The sequence below is a fragment of the Meleagris gallopavo genome, chromosome 20, assembly GCF_000146605.3.
Source record: "Meleagris gallopavo isolate NT-WF06-2002-E0010 breed Aviagen turkey brand Nicholas breeding stock chromosome 20, Turkey_5.1, whole genome shotgun sequence".
NCBI lineage: Eukaryota > Metazoa > Chordata > Aves > Galliformes > Phasianidae > Meleagris > Meleagris gallopavo.
In genome coordinates, this window is record NC_015030.2 from 5,820,335 (window position 1) to 5,841,566 (window position 21,232).

The window sequence follows — 21,232 nt, forward strand, 5'->3', positions numbered from 1 at the left end:
ACTTCCAGGGACAGGGCGCATGCTGGTACTAGAGGTTTGGCTTCCAGAAAGTCAGCCTTGTTCCTCTCTATCAGGCCTGCAGCAAGTCTGTTCCTGACATTCACATGTACTGACACTTCTGTGATCAGAAATGTACAGATGCCAAAGCAGTGAATCATCTGTACCATACAGCAAGCCATTTACACTACCAAGGTCGATGTTCTGTAGCTGCCTTCATTTACAATAAAAGCTGATCAGACCATCAGGAATATTACTTCTTATGCCAAAAATACATTCTAGCCATTTACTTCTAGCAATCCAGTCTCAATGGGAGAGAAGCATCTGGATATCCTTTTGGAGGAACTGAGAATGCAGAGCTTTTGCTCCACAGATGCAGTCTGAAAGAACTGGTCAAAAGAAGACATGCTGGGGTTACACAAGGGCAATATTCTTATCAGGAAAGTATTTTTAATCTCTTGGAGCACAAAGCAGCCCTGATGGTTCTTCCAACTTCTGATTCCATCCAAACAAAGACAAGAATGAAAGCTCATTTTTACTAATGCTTTATAATACTAATTCCATTACTAACTTTAAAATTAACCCAAAACCACTGCTATAAAACAACAGTAGTATAGATGTTGGTAAAGAGTACGCGATCTCTGAAACTGAGATGTTTTCCCACAAGGCTGACCCATCCTCAGTTTTAGGCAGAAGGGTCATTCACAGAAAGCAGAAGGTTGGGACTGCTCTCTGCCAATACATTCTGAGCAATGTGGGCCTTGAAACATCACTAGTAATCTGGGCTCTTTCGTATCCTTACTCTAACCCAAACATTAAACCTAAGCTTAATTACAGTCAAGGAATATCCAAAATAAATTAGGACCTCTTCAGCTATCTGCTGAGCTCCTCATTACAGTGCTATTAACTAAAAATTAAAGTTCAAAATTTACAGACCACTAACCCATTTCACAAATACTTGCCTGAAGGAGAGCACTACCATGTTTACTCTGCAATAATAGCACCCAGGAGGGGAATCAGTTCCAAGCAGCCAGGCTGAAAATTCATACTTACTGTACTAAACATGTTAACATTAGTAACTGCAAGCTGACACGTAGTAGTATTAATTATCTTCCATTTGTAAGCTTCCACGGCTTACAAATAACATTATAAATGAATCAGATGTTAAAATATTAAAAGATCAAATTTAGTTGATAAACAATGTAATCTCTCTAAAGTTAAAAAGATACAGTGCAAAGAATTTAAAGATTAAATGCTAGAGTTGGTATTAATTTCTGTAGTGATTTAAAATATTCTCTGTTGATGCTAAATATCTACGAGATGATAAAAATAAAGGAATACAAACTTCATGCCTGTGACTTCCCAATGCCTCTATCAGGTTAGATAAGACGTATCATTACATTTAACTGAGTAGTTTTCACAAAACTTCATTTGTTTTGGAATAACCTGTTATTCTTAGAAATTATTTCCAGAATTCTTATTTTAAACTGTATAAACATGTGGAAATATTACTTTACATAATCAGAAAGGGAAGAAGCATAACAGGAGGTGATCTTGTCATACATGCATCTGGTGTATGTAAACCACTCCTGCTCAGAGAATATCAAATTTGTTGCATACAAATTAGTTTTGTAATGTACAAGGTTAGCAAGAGTATTGTTCCACGTTAGGTAATGAAAAGCATCTTTGCTGTACCATTCCTCTGAATCCTGGTGAGATTTGAAAAATAACTACTTGACACAAAAACGTGTGGCATCAAAGAAGTAAAATCCACGTTGGAGATGTAATTTATGGCTACTTGAATGACAAATCCACATACTAAACAGAGGTTGAATATAATTTCTGAGATTAAAACCAAGACTGAAGTTTTTCCTCAGATTTGAGGAACATCTCATGGCTTCTCCTAAATCATAAATACCTTAACTATCAAACAGGAGATGGCACAGTACATGACACAGCAGACCAGAATTTATTGCATTGGGCTCTAATATACATTTTTCAAATTTAGCTTCTCCTCCAAAATGGGAACAGAACTCAGACCAATTATCAGAGGGTGGTTAGACAACACTAAGCATACACTTACTGAGTTTGACTGAAAAATCTACAGATGTTTCAACAGTTATTTCAGATTCACTTACTTCAAAGTCTCCTCCAGTCTGTGAATTTTCTTCTGGGCATCCCCTCTTTCTTTATCAAGATCATTCTGGATGCCAAGAATCTACCATTTGAAATAAAAAATATATTTCAGGTAAAACAAAGCCTGATATAAAAATGGTATTTTAAATTCTAAAAACTATTTGTTTTTTGTATTTATTTAGTATTGCTATAGACAACCATCCATCTACCTTGTTATAAAGCAATTCAGTCGCAACAACCAGTGAATTAAATCTGACTCCTACCTCTCTAGCTCAGTAACCAGTAACAGATGTTTCCAAAGCATTTTTCAGATGAGGAAAGCTGCTTCAGCATTAAGCAACCTCCCTTAGTATGGTGCAAACCATAGGCTTTCACAATACATTTTTCCACAGGCATATTAAATGCAAGAACTTGCTTTACTTTTAGGATTGCTTAAGAAACATTGTCACGATGTGACTTACCAACCACATTTTTCTTTAAAGGAAGAAGAGCACAGGAATTTCTTTTTTATCTACAGTCATTTGCAATGTTACATTTTATTAAGTTATTAAGACATTATTTGTTGTTATATTAAGAGTATGCTCGTAAGCGTAGGAAACATAATACTGAATTATAGGCTCATACCCAATTGAAGGTGCCATGATTTTTTTTCATAATATTATGGAATTTTGCTACTGTAAACAGTTCTACACAGGTGTTTACTGTCCAGAATCCTGAATACCTAGATCATGTCAAAGAGCCTCAGTATTGATGGGATGTCCAGAGAGTGAAGAAGGTATTCCCAATCTTGGCTAAGTTACACACGTGTATAAAAGCTGGCTCAAGAATGGCTCTCAGTAATAATCCATCACTGTTCTTACACTTAATTGAATGTTTGGAAAACAAGTAGAAGATTATTTATAAAAAGCAGGTGTTTCCTTTGCTTGTAAAACCATTTAGCATAACTGGTTCCTGATTCAGCAGATAAGCACATTTAATCAAAGAGTGACATTTAGGGTTACTACCTATTATTTGTTTGATGTTTAAATATCCTAGCAGGCAATAGCCACTGTAGACCAATAAAGATTATTAGATAATGGGTATGTACTTAAGTGAACAGATTTCATCAGAGACTTCATGATTCCTCTACTTAAAGGCAAGCTTGGTTTTATTGTTTTATGGGCCAATCTATAGCATTTTATGGTTTTATACCATACCCACACTTTAAGATGTCAATAGTTATGACAGACTCAAAAATAATGAAAAAAATTATGGTAAAGAGCACTGGCAGTACTGTACCCTCTAAGCTGAAGTGAATCCCCCTCAAAAGGAGTTAAATGGCATGCATTCCTTTTTCAAAACACTGGTGCTGTACATGTGCTAAATCTTTTTGTATCTTTGTTCCCAATTGAAACTTAACTATTTCTCAGACTGGCTGTTAGGTCTCATTATCTGCATATCCTCGTTCTGCACAAAATCCACTTTTTGGGAGGATTTCAGAATCTTGAAGTGCATAATATGCTATATTTGCCTTTTATTATTACCTGCTTTTCATATACAGTCTCCAAGTGAAGCTTGTCTTGTTGAAGTTTATAGTCTTGATCCTGCAAATGAAGAAGTGTACTTCTAATCAAATGAAATAAAGCTATGATGTTATTTCATTTCAAAGCAATCCTTAAACACACCCAGAATACTCATAAGAGTTAAAAGTCCTCTTTACATCATCACTAAGCAATACTGTAAGATTGACCTGTAGCTTTTATTTTAAATTATGGAAAAGACACTACTATATTTAGTATTTCATTAGCTTAAAAGGGCATCCAAAAAGACTTAAGATTACAGGTCTAGATCCTTGTCCATAAATTCAAGATGCAAGGAGTACTCTTACACTGTAACTCACAGAATCCCTCTGACATACAAAAAAAACCCCAACAACCAACAGCAAAAACAACCACAGCAAAGCCATCTCAAAAGGCACCATTCAAGGTTCTGAAGAGAAAAAGTGACTTGCTCTCCTGAGCTACTAAAATGGTTTTTTGTACTACATCTGCAGTAAAATAAAAGACAAGGGAAGAAGAGATGCCAAAACTTGAATGGGATTGATATGCAGTACAGACATGGAACTCAACCTGAAATAGAAGGATTAATCAGTATCTGCTGGAAGATAAAGATTGAGCTGAACTGTTAGAAAGCAACAAGAAAGTTTTTCTTAATCAGCATAACTGTATTCTTTAACATATTTATAATGCATTGATATATGCTTATGGTGTTAAATCATGCTAAAATTAAGATAAAGTCACAAACGTCCTATGAAAATTCTGCTCTTTTCCATAAAAAAGTGAGATGAGATCACTCTATGGAAAGTTTACACCCTCTTTATCTAAATGAATAAAATACGTGAGGATACATATTGTATAATAAGTATTTTAGTACAGCTATCTAAATATTCAGATTAGGGGGAAACATAAAAGGAGCTTGTCATTCCTGAGTGAGAAGTTCAGGGCTCACCCTCAGTTGTTGCTCTCTTTGATGTTCTGAAGCTTGTAACTGTTGTTTTAATAGACACACACTATGCTGTAACTCTTCAATCACATCAGATGCCTGCAAGGATTTAACAGAAGAAAGAATTTTTGTTTCGTGTTCCCATTAGCTCTACAGATACATCTTTTTGCCATTTTAAAGTCACTTTTCAAAGGTGCCTAGAAAAAGAAGTATAAGTTTGCAACTTCAGATACTTTCTATCTGTCCCTCTGGTGAACTTACAAATGCATAGATAACCACAAATAACAACTTAGACATTTTGCATCAGCTCGGTACTAACAGCTAAAAGAAAGACAAATCTTGCAAATGAAATGACCAATGCATCATCAAGGTTCCCAGAATTCCACAAAAAGAAAGAAAGATTTCATTTACATCATTGTTCCAAAGATTATTGGATTCAGTTGAAACATTTTCTATATATTTCATATCATCAATAGAATATGCACGCTGGTAGACATCAGCCCAGTAGATGTTTTTACATAAATATATCTATTACATTTTGGGCTGGATATATATTCACAAAATTCTAGAATATCTTCCTAAATACACAAATATTTAAACATAAAGTTCCATATTAAAGAAACCCACAAGACACTTTATTACTGGAAAATATTTTTCCTCAACATCCCTTTGAGGACAACTTACTGAAGAGGCCCTATAAGAGCCCTAGGTCTTTAAGTGTGTGGAGATCTTCTGGCATTCAGATTTTTTTCATAAGTACAAGGAAAATCAGCATATTAATTGCACCTTACCTACATCAGGTATAGAAATATCACTTGTACAAACATCCCCAAAATTGTCATCTTCAGTCATTTCAGTCATATTTGGGAATAAAAATTAACCACTTTAAGTTTTATACTTATGTGCATGAATAACTTATGCAACTGAACATTTCTTGGATTTATTCATACGCATTTTATTTATAATGAGGAGACCACTTCAAAAATAAACAACATTTAAGTGGAATATGCATGAAAACGTACCTTAGCTGCAGAGAGAGCATGCTCCTGCTTCATAACATTTATATCAACATCATATTTACTTTGTAATTGCTGAATGCTCTCCTCATATTCCTGTACAATACGGTCCTTGCCTTCCAGAAATAACTTGTGCCTGTAAGTAGTAAGCAAACAAAATATGAAAATTGCTTTCATGTTTTGGCATTTTACCTGCTCAGCATCAGTTTTTACAGAGTTTTCAAGTTGGACTGTACCACACGCTCCTTGTAAGAGAATGAAATGCTTACAAACAATGAAAATGCAATGCTTAAAATGGGTCATTTGGGCCAGCTTCAAAATGAGGTTTTTATGCATCAATTAATAGATTTTTTCATGACAATTCACTAATGCAAATGACCATCCACTGAGTTATTAAATGAAAACAACTACAGTTTGCTTTTGGAGGTTCCGTATTCTTCAATGTTAAAAACAGCAACTGCTTAATTACCTTGCTTTCATTTCCTGAAGTTCAGAGCATACTGCCTGGTAACACTGTTCTGCTTCGGTCTTTTCCTGGGATAACTTTTGACGCTGTAAATTACTGTTTTCAGCCTCAACCATCAACTGTTGCACTCGGGCCTCCAGATTTTTGACCGTCTGGTTCTGAAAGAATAGACCATTGTTAAGAAACAACCAGAATAAATCAGTGTATACCCCGTTGTTATCCAATAGCCTTAAGCAACAATGTTCTTTGGTGAGCAAACACAAGGGTTAAAACAGCAAAGCTATCATCAATTGTGATAGTAAATTTTATGCTGTATATACATACCAAAAAAACCCACCAAAGTAATAACTAAAAAGAGTAGTGACCTCTCCATTACATGTAACAACATGCATGACCAATTGCATGACAAATCTTTTAAAAGAAAAATCTTTTAAAAAGAGTGAAGACACAGCAACAGGTACAGATACTGAGGAAATAAGGACAATTTTAATCCAGATGATGCATGAACAGTGCAAACTTTATCCAGTTGAGTTTTATTTAGTTGTGCATCAGGGAGGTGCTGGAGTAGGTGCTCCAATGAATTATGTGGTTTAGAGTGGTCACAGGCATGTTGATTGGGTTGATTGTTGGACGAGATGATCTTATTGGTCTTTCCAACCTTAATGATTCCATATTTGTTTAATTGCAGTGAAGGCTCTCCAATAAACTACAAATATCTTCCCCCATAACATCAACTCTTAATATAAACAGTTCTAAAAATGAGCAGTTAGTTTCTGGTTACTTGCCCCTTCTACTCAACTACTTCCCACTCTTCCCTAAACTTATGTTGATCTGCACGGAAATGACTGAAGAATTCCACAGGAGGCTGGAGTCATAAAATAAGACACAGCTGCCCTCCAGGATGCACATATTGTTATTTCTGTATTAACAAAGGTCTGAATATGGGGAAATGGAAAATATTTTCACTCTTTGCTGAAGTAAAATGAGAAAACCTCCACCATCTGCCCTCAGAAGTGAGTGCTCCAGCTGCCAAATAACATCTACATGAGCTGAGCCTGTAGTAAAGCAAGAACCTCATACATTCAGAGAGGCCAGCTGAACTTTGGCAAGAGACTTTAGATTTTATTTTTTTTTAAATAGGACAGACAGTTCTTCCATCAGTATAAAGCCAGCTCAGTCTGGTGCCATTTTGGTTGGTTGGGTTTCTTTTCAATCAGTCACAGATACACTGCCAAACATCGTAACTCCTCCCTGTGGCCCCACCCTCAGGAAGTTGATATTTATTCTTGCTTAATGTACAAAATCCCACTTTATGAGCTATATTGCTCAGTCAATTTCATTTGGTAACAGCACTGGCATCCTTGACAATGTAAAACTCTGAAGAAATCCCTGAAATACCAAAGAAGAAAAAAAAGAAAAATAAAAGAACACAACCAAGAGAGAGAAAAAAAGAAAACTAATTTCCAGTGACAGGGTAGTCTTTCATCTTAAGCCCTGCCTTGAACTCTACCTCGTTTAATTATTAAATCAGAAGCTGCTCAGCAAGATCTGTCTAGTTTTGATGGTTCTTAAATTCAATCTTGCTGACAGACTGTGTCCATTTTTCTCTGTATTTACTGTTACCTGTGACATGATCTGAATACTAATTTTTAAATTCAACATTCATTAATAAGAGAATAAAGTTTGACATTGTCCTTTCACTATTCAGCACTGATAAAAAGAACAGCATGCTTTCTAGGATTCTTGGTAATATTTTGCTTTCTACATTGCTTACGCATTGAATTATTTCATCTGTCATATTCAACTCCTTGGATTTTCTCTTTCCACAACACAGACTTCCACTTAAATCAAGTGTGTCCATGCAATTCTGCAGTCAGGGAAGAACTTGTTTCTATTTGTCAAACTGATGGTCATCACAAATGGGTTTTTGCCTATAAAAACATCACTTAGACACACAGTAAAAGGAATGGGAATAAAAGTAATAACAGATCTTTAGGTAAGCAAACATTAAAATTGATATCCAAAATAAAGAAACACTAGAAAAGGTATCTCAGAAGGATACACGGAATTCAATATTGATCTTGCATTTTCAAAAAAAGATAGACTTGAAATCTTTCTAATCAATGTCTGTGTTCAACACTCTCTTTCCATGTCAGACAAAAATTGAGAGGAAAAAAGTATTCAGAAAGTAACTCAGCAATACAGCCTGTGGGTGATGATGCCTTCCTACAAATTGTTGTATAATTTACATAACTACAAATCTTGTATGCTGGAACAAGACCCATTTGAAAGGCTTGGCATAGGATTACACTTCCCTAGAGAGTAAAGTTGAGGTTGATGATTAAATCTCCCCCCACCATCTTATCATCATTCACCAGCAGACATTTATCTATCACACCAATATGACTGATACAATATACTTTTTAAAGCTAAACTAAGATCAAAAAGATTGAGACACATGATTAAATAGTGTTTCTTAGACTGCTTTTAGAGTGCTCATAGAGTTTTATAGACAGCTAAAAAAATGCACAAAGCTCCAAGATACATTTGCTGCTGTGACACATTTACAAAAAGCTTACAGTTGACTCTATTTGTTCCATATAATCCTCCTCCATTTTGCTAAGACGAGCATTGGTGACCTCAAGCAGGTCCCTCATGTCTTCTGCGTGCTTCTTCCTAATACTGAACTTCTCCTTTTCCATTTCGGCCACAGCATTGTGAAGCTGCATCACAAAAAGAATTATCAAATAATAGATTGCATATAAACTTGCACTTATAAATATTCTATTATCATAGTATACCAACAGAACATCGGACAAGTGAAGGCTACATTTCTGTCCTCTATAACATAACCACATCGCTCTCTCTAAAAAGGTCTACTGTTACCCCTTCATAGCATAGTTTACAGATTTTTAAAAACAAAACATTTATTGCATTTCCATCATACTTCACAATACCATCTTCTATAAGATAAATGCTTCAATTTAGCTTCTATAGTTTTGTTAAATTGGAATTTATATTAGCACTTTAATTAGCCTCCTCAATTTATGATTGCATCACTGATGGCAGTTACAATTGCTGTGTAACTACTGCAAGTGGGATGATCTCAGACTGAAAATAATACTTCTCTAAAATGAAACACTGAAGCGAAGGTTTTAAGCACAAAGGACAAGATTTACCATTTTTCTTTCAGAAGACAAAAATTCAAACTAATGCCCTTCTAAGTGCAAGGGCTGCAAAAAAATAAAAATAAAAATGAAGCAGCATTGTTCATCTACAAGGAGGTCACTCTGCCCTTCTTGTGACCCTCCCACTTCTGAGAAGGGTAAACAAGACACTGACAATAACCTGGGCAAAGGTGAAGCTCTACTGCAGCGAACATGCTTTTCTTTGCTTCGCTGCTGCCTTGAGCCTAACAGTACATAAAAATATCTTGAAGAATTCATGACCCAACGCAGAAAGTACTAGTTCAAAGGAATTGTGGTGACAGCAGGTAGGAGCAGGTTTACTGAGATTAAAATTCCACGCCAGGTCAACCAGAAATAAACACTTCCCTAATACATCCCAAGGCTCACCAAGGGGGCCAGGTGGAGCCCAGGATCAAATTGTAGAACGACCAGCAGGTGGGGGCAGGAGGCAGGGGGTGGGCAAAAGTTGGCAAGAAGAGCCTGGAGAGATTATTCTAGACATAAATAAAATCAATGCAGGAAAGTATCTCTAAGAGTAACATATTCTATTCTCTCTATTTTTTTTTTTTAAAGCAACAAAATGTATTCTCACAGATGTACGTTTTCATTTTGAAGCATTATTCATTACCCTTTTCTCCCACTCATTGTTCAAAGACTCAGTGCTTTTCTCGCACATCTTCTTTAACTCTACAATCTGCTTTTCCATTGCTTCTCTGATGACTTGTGATTCACGGAGTAGGGTCTGAACTGTCAAAAATAGGAAAATAAACAACCATTCAAGAGAGATTCTTGGAATTTTTCCACTGTTGGCAACAGATGCAATCAGATTACAACAGTTTTCAATTGACCTGGCTTTCCTCATGTTTTTCTGCTGTTAAAAATACTTAATGCACGTAATTTACAACTTAGTACTTAAATCCTGTGTCACTAAAATAGTACAAGGTGTTCTCTATTATATTTAGAAAATACCTCAGTGAGGTTTTTCTTACTCTAGCAGTGAAGAAACATCAAAAAAAAAAATCCACAGAATCTAAAGAAAACAGGATTTCTAATCTGATTTTGTGTGCACCCAGAAAGAGGTTCTCATGTGGGCTGAAGGACCAAAATACTCAAACTGCAACTGGTTGCACCAAGAACACAGACTGATGTTTGTGGAAAACAAAGCAGGAACACATGCACTTTTCAGAAATGACTGATTTTCAATGCTTGACAAGAGTGCAGGTGACTAATGTAACCCACTGCAGCTGAGGACACTACCAGCAGCAGCACTGGATTGCTAGCAGGACAATTCACTTTGTAGGGAACAGGTAAAAATACACATGGCGCCCTCTCCCTTTCTGTGCCTAGTTTACCAAACTTATGTATTATTTTTACATTGTGGTTCCATCCTCAGCATAAATACACTCCAAGGAATTCTAGAAAAAAGTAATATTAAGAAACTGCTGACAAGCCACAATCAGATGGGCCAAATTTCATACTTACAACACATTCAAGACTACTACTGATGTCTGAAATCTCTTGCCACAATAAACCAAAATAAACAATACATTGTGGTTTGATTAAAATGTACTGAATGTATAAATAAATTAACCTTGAACCAGAGATTCCAAAAATTTGGAAGAAGTGGTCAAAATACTTCAGTATCAAAGAAATTTTTTTCAGTGGCACTTATAAAAGGCTGAGTATTAAACATAAGATCACACTGTCTCTTGGAAAATTTGGTTTGGCAGCTAGACAACTTGCAAAGGCAACCACACAAGCCTCTCAAGTCTAAAGGAAAAACAAGGGCAAGACCTGCAAACGAAGAGGGAAAGTATGTTTGTACCTAGAAGGGACACACAGGCTCACCGTCACAAAGAGGATGCAGTATAAAAATCACCATGCAAAAATAAATAAATAAAATAAAAACCAACCATAGAGGAAAAAAAAATATCACCTTTCTTCTCCAGTTTTCTAATCGTCTCTTCAGCTTCATTCTGTTTGGATTTGTGGAGGGATTTCAACAACTCTATTTCATCATTCTTCCGATCCAAAATCTGCAGTGAAGATTCACAGCACTGTAACAAACTTCTGAAAGCATGAAGCCACAGCCAGTGCATGGAGTAATATACACTGGTACCTGTCAAAGGAACTGCCTTTAAGATACGCTTAGATCTTGCAGGGTAAGCCATGAAATAAGTAATTTTCATAGCTGAGACTGCCAAGCCATAAACAAAGGACTGATTTAGATAAAAGCAGGCACTAGAGCAGAATAAAAAGGACTCATGTTTTAGGGGCATCTTTTTGTTTTCTTTTAAATTTGGGCAAATCCAGTGTTGCAATTACAAGACAAAAATTCAGCTAGTGTTCTAGAAGAATTTGGAAGTTTCCCAGTGCTACTACTGCAAATAGAAATGATTTATTTTTAAAATTTGTACTAATACTATTTAAAAGCATTAAAATTCTCAGCAAAAAATCTAAAATTCTCATTCAAAATGCTTGAATCCCTGATGAACTTCATTAGACTCTTACAAAGAATTGCTCTCAGTGAAGTCACAGACCAAGTCCATGAAGTGTAACCACATTTACATTTCCATACATGGTGATTTTGGAAAAAAGTTTGAATGGTTGCACACTTTGAGATACCATTTTAATTGAAACTTCACGTTTAAGATAAACAATAAAGCCACAGAAATTTTATAGCAGTGCCCCAAATCTCTCAAACAGAAGCTTTCATCTTAAAACAATATTATTCCATCTGCATTAAATGGTTTGTGTCTTTAAAGATGAATACGACACTATTTAACCTTTTCTGAAACATCCAATATTATTAAACAACTTCAAAAGATGGAATTCTAACATTAGGTAGAAAAGGATGACAACTCAAGGGATGAGAAAGCATTTCAACTATTTCTTATTCTCACAAAGCTGTTTCCTTTATTCTCTCATCTTTGCTAGCCAGTTCTGCTTGCAGACATGGAGAACAGATGAGCCAAAAACGCACCTGACCAAATATTCACATCCTTCCAGGAGGCTTTGATGTGTCACAGTGTTGTGTCAACTCACTTCCTCCCGGTCTGTGACTCAGACTTAAGAAACAAAACTGAGATACTCAGAAACACAGAGCTGAAAGTAGGGTAAGTCATGGTGCTCCTGTGCACTTGGCTCCCATTGCACTGCTGGATCAGAGCCTCCAGAAGGCACTCAGTGACTCAGTCTGACTCCATGCATTTACAAGGTAGTGGTAAAGGTAACATTACAGTCTCTGACAGTACTTTTTTTAAGCTTCCCCAAAAGTGGTGTCGTGCAATACAATAAAGACAAATTTAACTTAAGCTGAGGGATGTGCATCTGGTAGCATTTTATTGCTGAGAAGAGTTAAAAGGAACATGCAGCTTTAATGATGCAATAACATAAATGAAGATTTACAGACCAGCCTACACTTTAAGCACTACTGCTGTTATTAGTAGAAACGTGATGAACATTCATATTACTCTACTGTTCTTTTGGGATTTCGGCCATGAAAAATAAATTCCTTTACATATTTTTCTGCACCATTTCCCATAAGTACCTTCTATTTAAAAGAAAAATTACAAGTTGATCATTTCACCAGAACACGAATCCGTTGAGGCTGCGAGGCTCCTAACATGGGTTGTCTTGTTTAATAATTAAGTAAAAACCCACCCCATCTTGTATTTTCATCTGCTTCCTGCAAGTATTTTCTACTTCCCATGTTCACCTTATAATATTCCACATTCATATCAGCTTCTGCAAACTGTTACCTACAATCTTAACTTAAAGGAAAACTTACAGTTGTGATTAATGTAAGTACAATTGTGAGCAATTTATTACAGTTAAGTTGTCTATTATTTTGTCCTAGATATCATTCTGGAAAGAAATAAAAACAGTCCTTACCTTTTGAACATTAGAATCATGCTTCTGCTGTAATTGAAGTCTTTCTTCATGAAATTTACCTTCCATCATTTTCATTTTCAAGTCTAGCTTTAAAAATACAATAGAACCAATAAACAACTTAATTAAAATAAAGAATAAAATCAGTCACCTTTGCATAACCTTTAAATAATTCACTGGTGTCTTTCAGAAGGTAATGGGAAGTCCCTAACAAATATCTGCTATGAAAAATAATCAATATTCAGTTTTCCAGCATTTTCTTGTTTATCTGATAAAGCCATTACAGAAGGCCTCAACCTAAAATATTTATTTAGAAAATGAATTGGTAAGATGTTTTCATTGGCAATAAAAACAACTGCTATTGCCCAAAAAAGCTATCATCTTTTATCTAAATAAACACTTAAGAATGAAGCTTTTCATATTTATGTTAATACACCAAGCACGGGAAGCGTGCCTTCACCATTTAGGCAGGTGTTACATTTACACAAAGAACATCCCCGAGCCCAGATGCACGTTTATTTTTGTTTGTTTTCTATTATTCAGAGATCTCTCATTATAAACACATTTCCTTTTCAAGGTTAATCGTAACAGGACCAAGATTGCTGCTGAATTTGATTGTTCAAATCCATTTCCTGCTGCTGCTTGCATTTGTTCAAAGCTGGGTACTTACCTGCTCCCAACAATGACACTTGATTGCTTATCGCTTACAGTCTTAAAAGTATTTTTAATTTCTTGCATATTTGCCTTTACAGCCTACCCTGAGACTGCAAATATGAAAGGTATTTTATGTTCCCTGAGTTCCAACAAAGCGAAAGTGGCACCTCTGGTTCAGCTCCAGGCTGTCCCACACTTCTTCCTTTTGCTGTTCCTCCCATTCAGACAACAAAGCTGCCAGAAAAGCTCCCAAACCACAGTACATCCCAGCAGCCCACCACATGACACAGGAGGGACCACAACCTCAGCAGAAGGCACCAAAGCAGTCTCTTGCCAACACCCAAGAGCCTGCAGAGCTGAGGTCCACATGCCTCGCAAGCCCCCACCTCCTCACAGCTCTCGCATTCTCACTTCTGCATGGCCCAGCCAGCAGCCCAGCTGCTCACCTCTGCTGACCAACCCCAAACAAACCAATAATTATAAGCCATCCTGCCCCTATTTTCACTCCTTTCACTTATCCAACGCGGTCACCCCAACACAAATCTTTAACATATAAGAGCAATAAATACACTGCAAATGGTTAATTTCTATTCTGTGGTTGTTTTATTGCATGTATCTGCTCACTGCAACTTGCAGAAATGCTTACAAAACCTACAGAAACCTGCAGAAAACTACAAAAACTCCAAAGCATCACTCAACCACAAAACACAAGATGCAGTGCAATAAATAGTGAGGATTCCCTGTTATCTGGAAGCAGAAGAACAGCACTGTTGATTCCCAGACTGCACGTCCACCAATGCCCAAAGCACAGGCCTGCCAGTTTCACCACACAAAGGTTCTTATTTATCTCTCAGGACTGAAGACTCACACAGTCTTATGCAAATTACCAAAATATCAAGTTGGATTGACAATTAATCCAAAGGAAAGGCAAAGTATGCTCAGCTCTCAGACAGCTCTTATCATTCAAAAATAAGCATCAAAATAAAAACGCATGTTCTGTTCATAAAATATATGCATATGTATATATATGAAAAGAAAAAGATGCATATATCCCTGAAAATTTGACATTATAGAAGAAAAATCTTACTATCAGGTGATAAATAAGTGCTCATTAAAAAAAGAGCAAGTAATCCACCTCCAGATAGACAGTTAGTGAATATTCCATTAATAAATATGAAGGTCTTGTAAAAACACAAATACTGGAAACTAAACTCCAATCTACTTGAATTACATTAAAAGCTTATGAACTACTGATTTGTAGCTGTTGCACCCTCATACCTATTAAACACAAACACATTACATTTAAAACTTATTAAAGTGAGACTGACTTGGCTTAAAGAAATAAATCTTGGGCATTTTGCATGAGTGGAGATCTGGTCTGTGCTTCTTATTATTCTGTATATTGAAAGAACATAAAAATGAGCCTAAGTAAAATTTGCCTTACATGAAATATGGGCATACATTTCCAAGTGACGGTGATTGTTCTCAGTCCTGCTCTTTTCTCCACAGGTTGACAGCAGAAATCCCTGTACTTGAAATTGGCTTCCACTTAATAACTAATTTCAGGAGAATGGATCTTGCATAAAATTTCACACAGTTTGGGACTACTTTCTGAAAAGGATTGACAGCTTCATCTCAGAGGAGCTAACTGCAATCAAACAACACAAATCAAATAAGTGTGTCCAAGATATAGAAGATATAGAAGTCAGCTCTTAACAAAATACTGTAGTAACAAAATTATTAAATACATTTATATTGTGTGTATGTGTGTGTGTGTGTGTATATATATAAAAACACCAAACCTCTCTTGCTTGAAAAATCCCAAAGACCAACAAGGAATCATTCCAAAGCTGAAAAGGATACCTGCAAAAGCACCCGTTTCATCCACAGCTTAGAAAATTTTATCACTTCATTACATACTGATCAAATAAATGTTAGGGAGCCCAATTTTAAAATGTCTGGAATTCAATAACTTATGTGCACATGAAATTTTCAGCTTGTTTCAAGATGAAATCTGTGTTTGTAATGAGTAGCTGGTAATAATAATACCAGACAACAAATTTGATAAGGGTTCAATACTTCCAACACACCTTCAGCAGCTTTCACTGCAACTTCTGGAAACGTCAATGCAAGTATTTGCTGTAAAAATACAGATATTAGTTTTTAAAACCCTACATTTGTGATTTATTCTGTGAAAACCTGTGAGAAAGCCAAGAAGCACAGCAACAACGGAGCCAACTTTCTGGCCCACCCTCTGGAAGCTGGCCTTACCCCAGCTCTGTGCAGGCGTAAAGGGAGAAATACGGAATAGGATGAAAACATTTTAGAAAAGGACGTCATTAAGGCTGGGTTTGAAGCAAATGAGCTCATTTCACAATTGGGTGCAACTTCTCCCCTTCGATTTTTGAGATTTAATCCTTTAACAAATGGGTTTCTTAGAAATGACAGCCACACTAACAAAGCTAAGTGCGTATCTGTAGCCACCAAATTCCAAATATCAAGTGTCATAGCGCTTGATAACTTTACATGCCCTGCTGCTCCTCTTCTATAAAGTGCTCTTCCCACTTGGGTGTTTAACACATTGAGAAACAAACTCACCACAGTAACAAACCAACACATCCCTCTGTTTTAGGAAAAAAACAGGTAAAAGCAGCTTAGAAAGACGTAACTCATCCATTTCACTAGAAGTTGTCCTGACACTCATCAGTTCCAATGTTTTATCACCAGCAGCAGAGAATATTAAGCTTATGACATCTTACCACTGAAACAAAGGTCCCTTCCAACCCCTGACATTCTGTGATTCTGTGAAACAAAAAAAACACCGCCCAGCTATTGTGTAGATATTTGGCTATATTGCAGAAGTTTGCAACTATGTATGAAATGCAGCCACTGCTATCCTGACCACCATTCCTTTGGATTTCTGTCATTGTTTACTCTCCTTACAAAGAGTATGAGGCAATTAAACCCTAAGGCCATGTAAACATCACTGATGTTTGACATCTGTGCTGTCCCTGTTATTTAAAGCCATGGAGAACAGAACTGCTTTGATGGGCCTCCTCACACTTTCTTCCTGATTTAAAGAACAAAACAACCAGCAAACAGAAATACCCTCACATACACTAAAAGCAGTCAGCAGGTACCTTACAACAGATTTTCCTCATATCGCTGTCTTACAATTTCACATGCAGGTTAGTTACTGTGAAGATTTTAATAGCTGTCAAACTAAAGCTGATAGAGCAACCTGCAAGTGTCAGAAATGTTTGGAAAAATAAAGGTGATATCCCCAGTTTTCTTTGTGACAAAAGACAAATATTCATCTTGTCGCTATCTAAAAAAAGTAATCTAGAAATATTCAAAGACCTGATTGTAAAGTCAGGCTCCATGTAAAGGAACAACGTGGATTTGAGGCTGGAGTTCAGAGACAGATTTGAAACACTGCTCGCTCTTCATTTGCTTTCATTCCAGGGATCCCCCTTGGGCCAGAGGTGGCATTGTGAGGTTTTTGGATATTTGACAAAACAGTATTGTTTGCCTGCCAGATATTTTCCAAGTCTATGAATATATGGGGGACAGAGAAAGAGAGGAAAGGGGGAGAATGATGTAAACAAGAAATGAAACTTCAAAGTGAGAGCTAACAATGTAGAACAATGACTCGTGTATCTTACAATGTCCAACAAAACTTATTTGTCTTGCTGTAATGCAGCTGCTTTAAGAAATCAGCTCACAATACAAAGCTTTGATATTATCATGGAGGAAAGATTTCTTTAAAAAAAACAACTAGAAATTTCTATAGAAACACACTCAAGTTAAACATGGCAAGAGATACTGTACTTGAAAAATACCCAAGACGATGCATAAATACAATTGCACAAAAGCAATAGTGCAGCTCTGATTATAATTAACAAGGAATTTTTTCATTGCGTTCTTCCTGTATCTTGTATTGTACTCTCAAACCTGCCTAAGAAAAAACTTTGAGGTGTACTAACACTTCAATTTTTAACATTTAGAGAAGCTCAAGAGGCAAAGCACCCAGTACACATCACTGCAGAGAGAGAAAAAAGTGAAAGAAATCAATACTTTCTAGTAACTCATTTGAATAGAAATGTATGCATGGGATCTAAGTTTTAGCATCACTTCTCATATTTATCAAGCACCCTGTACTCACATACACACACCTTTCTGTAGATCAGTATTCATCTACTCTTGCAAGTGTTTTTAATCAAGGAAAAGAGGCACTATATTATGAAGAGAAAAAGGCAGTAGGACATCAGATGGATGCAGAAATGCACTTTATCTTTCACACGTTTATGAGCTCAGCCATCACATCCCTTCTAGTGCCTACAGCAAAACAAAGTGTGCATATCAGAACGAGAATATCAAATAGAGCAACTCGTATCTTAAAAGTGAAAAAAGACTTGATTTCCTTCTAAATGGTATTCAATATTATTCATAGTGGAATGTTACAGACAGTCAGAGCAGGTTTTCCATTTGGGATCCACGTCAACAGCGGACTTTCTTCCTGGTGGTGTTGCACCCATCTTCTCAGAGTCACAGAAATCTGCTCCTCCAAAAAAATGAATGAATTTATAACTGCAGATACATAACCGCTCCAAATTCTTGCATTAAATGCTATCAATGTTTGTATCCAAAATAATGCCTAAAGTTAAGAAAAAGTCTTGGGAAGTCTCTGTTGCAAAGACTATACAGTCTCAACAAACCAGCAAACAAGTGAAATATGCAAGCCAGAAGTCAGAATGTAAAAGGAGCCTCTATATACATGGCATTCTGCCCAGATGCAAAGGTCCCTCCACAAAAGCCTATGTTTATGATCTGAACTACATTATTTGACCTAACAAACATTTATTCTTCTCTCCACGTTTCTAACCTCCTTTGTATCTGCACTCTAAAAGCACTACAGCCACTATTTCCACTTAAACCATTTTAACACAGTACTGTTTGAAGAGAAACTAGATATTAACTGATGTAAAAAAAAAAAAATAAGTAGGACACTACTCTATTTCCATAGCCACTAAAAATGAAAAGCTTTATCCTAGGTCAGATCATATCAGCTTTACACCATCAAGCAAGATGTCTGACTTCTTTTTAATGACATTAAACATTTTCTGTATACAGAAAAGGAGGTGAATGGGTGATTGTTGGTGTTGATGTGTAAACGTCATTAATCTCTTTCAAAGGAGAACAGTAATTTTTTTTCACAGATTTTCAAGTTGAGGTGCTGGGAACAGGCAGGAAAGCACACCGCTTTGTGGTCCAACTATGGTAATAACTTGGAATGGTATTTTTACCCTCCAAGATACGTTAGCTAATAAACATAACATGTTAGCACTACAGCACATCACATGACTTAAGGGCTTTCTTTGGAGTGGTAACTGTCCCTTTCCCATGCATAATAAATATGTTTGCCACTTATAGTGCAGGAAATATCAGTGAGCATCAAAGAAGTTAAATATGTATAGGAATTGTCAAAGCTTTTCTATGGTAATGACTTATCAGATGCAATTACATAAAAGGGAGCTCAGAAATGCAATAAACTATCTTCAGTTGCCAGTATTACAAAGTGAATCCTGATGAACCTTGTGAACGTGCAGAGGTCAATGCCAATTTAAAAGGGAGCAAGTAAAACCCAAGTCGAATCAAACAGTACATACTACTTGGAAAGTTCACCTAATTCCACATAGTGCTGAGTCCAGTAAAATAAATTATTCTGTATACACTCAGTCAGCACAACTTATATTCCTAGCATTATTCTTTATCTTTACATGCTCACCAGCTACTGAACTTTCTGCACTCATTTCAAGATCTAAAGAGTCATTAAAACTGTACTTCTGTTATTTCATAACTGTAACGTGGCAATAAGAGCATATAGTACCTACTGTTTCTACTCAATGTATTTTCTGCCTTAAAAAGATGGGATCTATACATGTAAAAAAAAATAAAAAATCAAACTTAAAAAGAAAAAGAGACACTTTGAGGTAGAGATTAATCATGCAGCAAAAGATTAATTCCCAGCTGCTTGGCAACCATCTGGACATTCTACTGGTTAAAACACTAGTTTGAATTGCTAACCTACCTCTTTGATCTTTCTCAATGTCTCCAGCACATATGTGCAATAATTAAAGACATAGTTCACAAACTCCAGCAAATAAATATATACACACACACACGTACATATATATCTCTATGACCAGACCAATTAGTATTGGGAATTATAAATCACAAGTCAGCTTATGAAAACATGTCTCATCCTGACATACGCTGTATGTCTCACACCAGTCTGGCAATAAAATAAGGTTTGGGTTTTATTACATTACATTCTAAAGAATTATCAAAGCAGACAGGATGTGATTTCCTCATACTGAAGACAATGGACAACTTGCATATGTTCTTAGGAACAGGACATTAATCAGTCAGGAATCATGTTAACAGAAGTCAAGATTGCTGCATTTCTAAATGTGAACTAACAGATCGCTGCTCAGAATGATAACTAAGCAGTGAGAGTCAGTTTACAACTCAATTCTCAAAATAAATCAAACACTGAATTCAAAACAGACATCAGGTTTGTGAATAGAGAAAAAAGCTGAAATGAAACATTCAAAGTCACAATACTGACTGCTTGGAACATTTTTAAAGGGAAATGAAAGTATTTTCCTACCCAAGTTATCACAAGAAAAAGTTATACAGAAGTTAAAAAAAAGAAAAAAAAGAAAAAAAAAGACGACTGTGTCTTACCTGCCTGGATTTTCTTGCCTCTTATGGGCCACACCTGCACATGCATTCATACATTTTAACAAGAATATCCACCATAATTAAAGTCTTAACAAATTTTACCACTTTGAAAACAGCCAGGAGTTTAAGAACAGAATGACTGAATAAACAGGGAGACAAATGAAGGGGAACAGTAAATTCATACAAGCTAGAATAGAATCTCAGATCATCAGGTCCAACCACTGACCTATCACCACCGTGCCCACTAAACCATGTCCCTACACAGGGAATCGTAGGATCGTTACAGTTGGAAGAGACCACTAAGATCACAAAGCTCAACCCCAACCCATCCCCACTAACCATGTCCCCCAGTTGCTCAAACACCTCCAGGGGGACTCCACCAAATACACAGGTCCCAGTGAATATCGAGGTCCAGGTCCTGAAATTTTGCATCTGAAGTCACAGGGAAACCTGACCTCCTCCCTCCCCATGTTATCAGGGGTTTGGCTTTGTTATAGTGTAAGAGAACAATACGATAGACTCTGTTGCCATTCTTGGAAAATATGAACAAAATATGTTTTCAATGAGGAAAAACATCAAATCCATGCTGTAGCTCAGAGCAAAATAATGGTAATTTTACATCAGTACAAGCTTAGTTTAATTACAAGTATCCCTCT

The 21,232-nt window shown here is 36.3% G+C and overlaps 1 protein-coding gene across 2 annotated transcripts in view; it reads right to left on the reverse strand.

Annotated features, from left to right (window-relative positions):
- Positions 1-2,112: 2,112 nt before the first annotated feature.
- Positions 2,113-21,232, reverse strand: part of LOC100541423 (centrosomal protein of 112 kDa) — a 35,659-nt gene continuing 16,539 nt past the window's right edge. For both annotated transcript variants that reach the window (XM_010721454.3, XM_010721455.3), the window contains exons 8-16: positions 13,179-13,265; positions 11,221-11,320; positions 9,913-10,031; positions 8,676-8,819; positions 6,100-6,254; positions 5,637-5,766; positions 4,621-4,713; positions 3,657-3,716; positions 2,113-2,215 (exon numbers count right to left, since the gene is read on the reverse strand). In XM_010721454.3, coding sequence (XP_010719756.1) covers positions 2,132-2,215; positions 3,657-3,716; positions 4,621-4,713; positions 5,637-5,766; positions 6,100-6,254; positions 8,676-8,819; positions 9,913-10,031; positions 11,221-11,320; positions 13,179-13,265 — 972 coding nt within the window. In that variant the 3' untranslated portion in view covers positions 2,113-2,131. The remainder of the gene's footprint in view (positions 2,216-3,656; positions 3,717-4,620; positions 4,714-5,636; positions 5,767-6,099; positions 6,255-8,675; positions 8,820-9,912; positions 10,032-11,220; positions 11,321-13,178; positions 13,266-21,232) is intronic.